The sequence below is a fragment of the Marmota marmota genome, unplaced genomic scaffold, assembly GCF_001458135.2.
Source record: "Marmota marmota marmota unplaced genomic scaffold, marMar, whole genome shotgun sequence".
NCBI classification, from domain to species: domain Eukaryota; kingdom Metazoa; phylum Chordata; class Mammalia; order Rodentia; family Sciuridae; genus Marmota; species Marmota marmota.
In genome coordinates this window covers 18838301-18845501 of record NW_026000101.1, presented here as the reverse complement: position 1 = coordinate 18845501, position 7201 = coordinate 18838301, and the positions used below count along the sequence as shown (strand labels likewise).

Genomic DNA, 7201 nt, shown 5'->3' with positions numbered 1-7201 from the left:
TTTTTTTTTTTTTTTGGTGTGTGTGTGTGTGTGTGTGTGTGTGTGTGTGTTGCTGGGGATTGAATCCAGGGCCTTGTGCATGTAAGGCAGGCACTCTACCAACTGAGCTATATCCCCCAGCCTCTGTATTTTTTTTAAAAAATTTTTAAAAAAATATTTATTTTTTAGTTGGACACAATATTTTATTTATTTATTTTTATATGGTGCTGAGGATCGAACTCAGAGCCTCGCACATGCTAGGCAAGCGCTCTACCACTGAGCCACAACCCCAGCCCTGTATGATCTATTTTGAGACTGGAACTCTAGAGCATATTATGGGTGTTGTTATGGAAAATCAAAAATATATTCCTGGGAAAAGAGATGGAAAGTAATGCTTACTATGCTAATATTTTCTGTGTGAAATCTTATTTAAAATATTTTTTAAATTATCTCAAATAATCCTTTAAAAAAACTCTTATCTTATAGATGTGGAAACTGAGGCTAGTGGTGTTCAAATGATATCTCTAACCTCATAACATAAATTGGAGAGTGTTTAAACCTGTTTCAGCTGACTTCAAAGTTTGTTTACTTAGTATTGCACAATGCTGCTTTAGAGTTTGGAAAGACGCTGGTGACTGATGGCTCATTCCTGTACTGTTAACTGACCTTTAATATTTTGATAAAATAAATGCATGTGTACATCATGCCTGATGGCCCAGATGAGCATTTTTACTCAGCAGCTCTTAGCTGTTATGGCTCTATAACCAGTGGATAAGGGATAATGTATCCTCTACAAGAACCTTGATGCCTGGGGCTATAGCTCAGATGGTAGAGTGCTCGCCTTTCAAGTACAAGGTCCTACATTTGATCCCCAGCACCAAAAAAAAAAAAAAAAAGCTTTGAACCTATCACATCAGCTTCACAGGTCTAAGAGTTTGGTTTTTTTGTTTTTTTTTTTTTTAAAGAGAGAGAATTTTTTTAATATTTTTTTTTTTTTTTTAAGTTATCGGCGGATACAACATCTTTGTTGGTATGTGGTGCTGAGGATCGAACCCGGGCCGCACGCATGCCAGACGAGCGCACTACGGCTTGAGCCACATCTCCAGCCTGTTTTTTTGTTTTTCTTTTTAATATTTTTATTAGTGGTTGATGGATCTTTAATTAATCTATTTATTTATTTATTTGTATGTGGCGCTGAGGCTCGAACCCAGTGCCTCACACGTGCTACACAAGCACTCTACCACTGAGCCACAACCCTAGCCCTAAGGGTTTATTTTGTACAATGGCCTTAGGAAAATGATTTTTAGATATGGTTTAGAGTCTTATAGGGTAACACATTCATTTCCTTACTGGCATGTCTATTTCTTATGTCCTAGGTACTTTTAAATTGAATACAGAAGCCACTGAATTCATTCCTCAGGAGAGAAAAAATTCTGGTCTAAATTGTGGGACTCAAAGAAGATCAGACTCCAATAGGATTGGCAGAAGAAATTATAGTTCGTCACCTCCCTGTCACATTTCTAGGCAGATTCCTTATGATGACATCACTGTTGTTCATCAGCACAGTTATCCTTCAGGAAGTAAACCGAAGAGTCAACAGACTTTTTTCCAGTCTTCTACTTCTAATAAGTCACTCAAGAACCATAACCTTCAGAGTCAGCCTTGGCAAAAATTAAAGCATGAAAAACATCACATCAGAGTCAAGAAAATACAAGGGCTCAGTGACCAGAGCTCAGATACAATTAGCTTAGAAAGTGTGGCCAGGCCAGAGAGTGGGACAAACCTCAGTGAGTATAGCCCTTCTGAGAGTGAGAAGGAAATTGTTGGTGCAGATCCCAGGGGAGCAAAACCGAAAAAGTCAGCTCAATTTGTATACAGTTATGGTAGAGGATCAAAAGTCAAGGGGAAACTAAAGTGTGAATGGGGTAACAAAATGACTCCAAAACCTGAGGATGCTGGACTTGAAAATACCAAATCTGGGGGGGTTTGCCACCCTGACTCCTCAGATGCATCCTGTAAAAAAGGAGCACTGGATGGGTATGGAGCCAGACGAAATGAGCAAAGAAGATACCCACAGAAAAGGCCTCCGTGGGAAGTGGAAGGGGCCAGGCCACGACCAGGCCGGAATCCACCAAAACAAGAGAGCCAACGACATACAAATGCAGGGCCTAGAATCAACCTGGCTCCCATTCCAAAGGACAGTCTCAATGAAAGACCAACAAAATCAGCCTGTGACAGTGGGAATTTGGCAGTTGTCAACAAGTCTTCCAGAAGGGTTGACCAAGAGAAAAGTACTATAAGGAGACAGGATCCTCAAGTGATATCTTCTTTCTCACGAGGCAAACAGAACCATGTGTTAAAGAATGTGGAAACCCATACAGGTAAATCCACCTAGATGTGTGGAAATATATTTTTAATATTTTTTTAAGAAGATTTTTTTTGAGAGAATTTTTTTTTTTTTTTAATATTTATTTTTCAGTTTTCGGCAGACACAACATCTTTGTTTGTATGTGGTGTTGAGGATCGAACCCGGGCCGCATGCACGCCAGGCGAGCGTGCTACTGCTTGAGCCACATCCCTAGCCCTATTTTTAATATTTTTTTAACAAGTAATATATTCACGTAATTTAGAAAACAAAGTACAAAAAGGTACACAGTGAAAAGTATCTTAATTCATCATGTGCCTGGGTTCTGTTGCTCTTCTTCCCCACTGGTAAGCACTTAACATGGTTTTATGTATATTACAAACAAATACAAATAAGGACTTTTTCATATAAGGAGCTTTGTAAGGGTTCTTAAAGCTGCAGATATAGATGGTGAAGATGTCTAGCTATAAGATTTTATTTTATTTTTTTTCCTGCAGTACTGGGAATTGAACCCAGGGCCTGGTGCATGCTAGGCAAGCACTGTACCTTTGAACTACATACCCAGCCCTGAAGACTTTTTGAGTTGTGAAAGCAGAAGTAGGGGATAGCAACATCCACACTCTCTCTGCAGGTTCCAGCCTGTGTCACCTAATCTGCTTCATCTTGTCTGCTCAGTTGTGATGGTTCCTATCTCACCATCTCTTAATTTCTCTCTTTCATTTCATCTCTTGCACCACCATCAGAGAGCATTTTTTTGGCAACATATTGAACTGCCTTTTCCCTGCTCGAATTTTCCATTTATTAGTTCTCATTACATACAGATTCTGGCTACTGCCTTACTCAGGCCTGTCTTCTACTACCTCAGTGTCCACCATTTCAATTTCCTGGATTCAGTACTGTTGTATCTTTCCATGCTGTTGCATGAAGCTCCTTCTGCCTAGAATTTCTACTACTCAGCTTACTGGTGATTTATTTATTTATTTGTACTGAGGATTAAAGCCATGGGTACTTAACCGCTGAGTCACTTCCCCAGTCCTTTTTTTAATTTTAAGACAAGATCTTGCAAATTGCTGAGGCTGGCCTCAAACTTGTGATCCTCCTGTGCTACTATACCCAACCTTACTGGTAAATTTTTTTTTTTTTTTTTTTTTTTTTTTTGTACTGGGGATTGAACTCAAGGGCACTCAACCACTGACCTCCCTGTTGCTGAGGTTGGCTTTGAACTCCCAATCCTCTTGTCTCTGCCTCCCTAGCTGCTGGAATTACAAGCGTGTGCCACCACACCCAATGTGAATTCTTATTCATGTTTCCAAAGCTTAGTTTAGTTATATTTTCAGGAAACATTTTCTCATCCCTATAGATAGCATTAATTTTTTTCAGACCTTATATGTATATCTTTCATATATATATATATATATATATATATATATATGTGTGTGTGTGTGTGTGTGTGTGTATGTATATATATGTATATATGTAAGTATGTATGTATATATGCTTCTATTTCAGAATTTACCACTGGAAATCATAATTTGTTTATGTGTCAGTGCCTTTACTAGTCTGTAAACCCATTAAAAACAAATATTGGCCAGGCACATTGGTGCACACCTGTAATCCCAGTGACTCAGGAGGCTGCAGCAGGAGAATCACAAGTTTGAGACCAGCCTCTGTGACTTAGTGAGACTCTCTCTCAAAATAAAAAGGGATTGGGACATAGTAGTAAAGTGCCCCAGGTTCAATCCTCAGTATTGCCAAAAGAGAAAAACAGTTACTGTGTCTTTTTTTTCAGCTTTTTGGAATTCTGTCTTAACAGCTCAGGGAACATAATAGCTACAAAGCTATGTAATTCATCCTTAAATTGAACTGAAAACTTTTTTTCCTATGAATGCTGTCTGTATTTTGGTTCAAGTTCTATCCTTTATAACAGCACAGCAATCAGTATTTCTCCTCATGGTTTCCCTCCCCCTTGTTTCACAGTTGGAGACCTTTCCTTTTTCCCTGAGTGTACATCTCATCAAGGCTAAATAGTTTTATCCCATTATTATTGTGAACTTTTACCATCTTGGTCTTTTTTCAGTTTTAATGTGAGATATAGCCTAACCCATGAAGCTGCCACCTTCCTGGAGTCTGTTTTTATACTAGCCTTTATTTCTTCTAGTTGCTTGCTTCACCAGGTAGTCCTTGGGACTCAACTTTTATGTGAAGCAAAGCAGTGTTATGCCAGAGTTGTTTTATATTGTTGTTGTTTGTTTGTTTGTTTATGATAGTGTAGATTGAACCCAGAGCCTCACACATGCTAGGCCAGTGCTCTACAAGCCCTTTTTTCATTTTATTTGAGAAAGGATATTGCTAAGTTCCCGGGGCTGGCCTGGATTTGCGATCCTTTTGCCTTAGTCTCCTGAGTAGCTGGAATTATAGGTGTATGCTACTGGGATCAGGGCAATGCTGGGGATTACACCTGAGCACCTTGCACAGTCTAGGCAAGTGCTCTACCACTGAACTGCACTCCTACTAGTCTCTCAGGGTTGTTTTGAATCCTTAAGGCTGGTTAATGGGTCACTTATTGCTTTATAATGAATTATCATAAACAGTGGGTTAATATAACACAAATTTAATATGTGACAGTTGCTGTGAAGTAGGAGACTGGGTATGGGTTAGCTGGATTCTCTATTCAGGGCGTCCCAGGCTGAAATTTGGCCAGAGATGTGACCTTTGAGGATCAGGACCCTCTTTCATTCTCACTGCTGGTGATTCAGTTTCTTAAAGGTCCAAACTGAAGTCCTTTTTTTTTTTTTTTGGCTGGGTATTGACAAGGGATTCACTCTCAGCTCTTAGAAGCCAGTCCTAATTTTCTATTATGTGGCCTTATTTATAACATTGTAGTTAGCTTCTTTGAGGCATACAGAAAAATATATTCTATAAGTTTCAAATCATTCTGACTTCTGTCTCCTTTGTTGTTGTTAATTTGTTTTGTTTTTGGTAGTACTGGGGATTGAACCCAGGGCCTCATGCATTCTAGGCAAGTGTTATACCACTGAGCTACATCCCCGGCCCTTTTAATTTTAAGACAAGGTCTTGCCAAGTTGCCCAGGCTACTTTGAACTTAAATATTCTTGTCTTGCTCAGCCTCTATAGAGTAGCTGGGATTATGAACAAGCACCACTGCACCCAGGTGTCCACTTTTTTATTATTTTTTGGTACCAGGAATTAAACCCAGAGGTGCTTAGCCACTCAGCCACATCCTGGTTTTATTTTTTATTTTAAGACAGGGTCTTGCTGAGTTGTTGAGGCTGGCTTTAAACTTGTGATCCTCCTGCTTCAGCCTCCCAAGACCCTGGGATCATGGGCATGTGCTACCACATCCAGTACTCTCCACTCCTTTAAAAGGATTCACCTGACTAGGTCAGGCATAACCCTTCTCAAAGGGAGGTACCTTTTCAGGGTGTACACATCAAGGAGGTGGAAGTCTGGGAGCCCATCTTAGACTCCTGCTCAGTAAATCTCTCAAGGCCTTACATTCTCACAGTATTTGTTACTTCATTCATATTATTGTGTAAATACAGTCATCTCTTGGTATCCACAGATGATTGGTTCCAGGACCCCTTCCAGATACTGAAATCCATAGATACTGAAGTCCCTTATATAAAATGATGTCACATTTTCATATGACCTAAGCATGTTCTCCCATATATTTTAAATTATTTTTAGGTTATTTATAATCCCAAACAAAATGTAAATGCTGTTTACATAGTTGTTATACTGTATTTATGGAATAATAACTAGTAAAAAAAAAGCTGTACATGTTCAGTACAGAACAGGTATTTTTAAAGAATTTAACCTTTTATTTATTTTATTTATTTGTTTTTATGTGATGCTGAGGATCGAACCCATTGTCTCATCTGTGCTAGGCAAGCACTCTATCACTGAGCTACAACCCCAGCCCATTCCAGAGCAGTTTTTAAGGGAAAAGAAAAAAAAAAAAAAAAAAAGATCAGTCTGTGGTTGTTTGAATCAGCAGATGTGCAACCCACGAATATGGAGGCCTGAGTTCCTATATACCATTCACTGTGCTAGATGCATTAAATACTGAGAATGTTTACATTGTAGTAGGGAAGACAGGCAGAATATTTAATATATCAGGTGGTGATAAAGTTTAAAAAGAAATACAAAGCAGGTTGAAGACAAAAGTGGCCGGGATGCTATTTTTTTTTTAATATTTATTTTTTAATTGTAGTTGGACACAATACCTTTATTTCACTTATTATTTTTATGTGGTGCTGAGGATTGAACCCCAGGTCTTGCATGTGTGAGGTGAGGGCTCTACCGATGAGCCACAACCCCAGCCCAGGATGATATGCTTTTTTTTTTTTTGGTGATGCTGGTGGTTAAACCAGGAACATCTTAGGCAAGTGCTTTACCACAGAACTATATCTCCAGCCCATGAGGAAACATTTGTACAGAGACCAAAACAAAGTACAGAATCTTCTCTGTGGCCCTTTGAGGAGGAGCAAATTTAGATGGAGGGAGGGGCATTATGGTCAATAAATGCTGGTAGGAGAAACAGTCAGAGAATTAATAGGGGCTAGATCGTGTGAGGCCCTTAGTTTTGATTCTGAGTAAGTAGATGAGAATCTGCTAGGAGGTTTTGGGAGGATGGTATGCTCTTTCTGAAATAATGATCACTGGGCTGGGGTTGTGGTTCAGTGGTAGAGCACTTGCCTAGCATAAGCGCGGCCCTGGGTTCGATCCTCAGCACCACATAAAAATAAATAAATAAAATAAAGGCATTATGTTCAATTACAAATAAAAAATAAATATTAAAAAATAAAATAAGGGGCTGGGGATGTGGCTCAAGTG

The 7201-nt window shown here is 39.1% G+C and overlaps 1 protein-coding gene across 3 annotated transcripts in view; it reads left to right on the top strand.

Moving 5' to 3' along the window:
• The window catches only part of Nfx1 (nuclear transcription factor, X-box binding 1), a 73823-nt gene that overhangs the window by 4124 nt on the left and 62498 nt on the right, over window positions 1-7201 (top strand). For all 3 annotated transcript variants that reach the window (XM_048783511.1, XM_048783510.1, XM_015492449.2), the window contains exon 2: window positions 1356-2360. In XM_048783511.1, coding sequence (XP_048639468.1) covers window positions 1356-2360 — 1005 coding nt within the window. The remainder of the gene's footprint in view (window positions 1-1355; window positions 2361-7201) is intronic.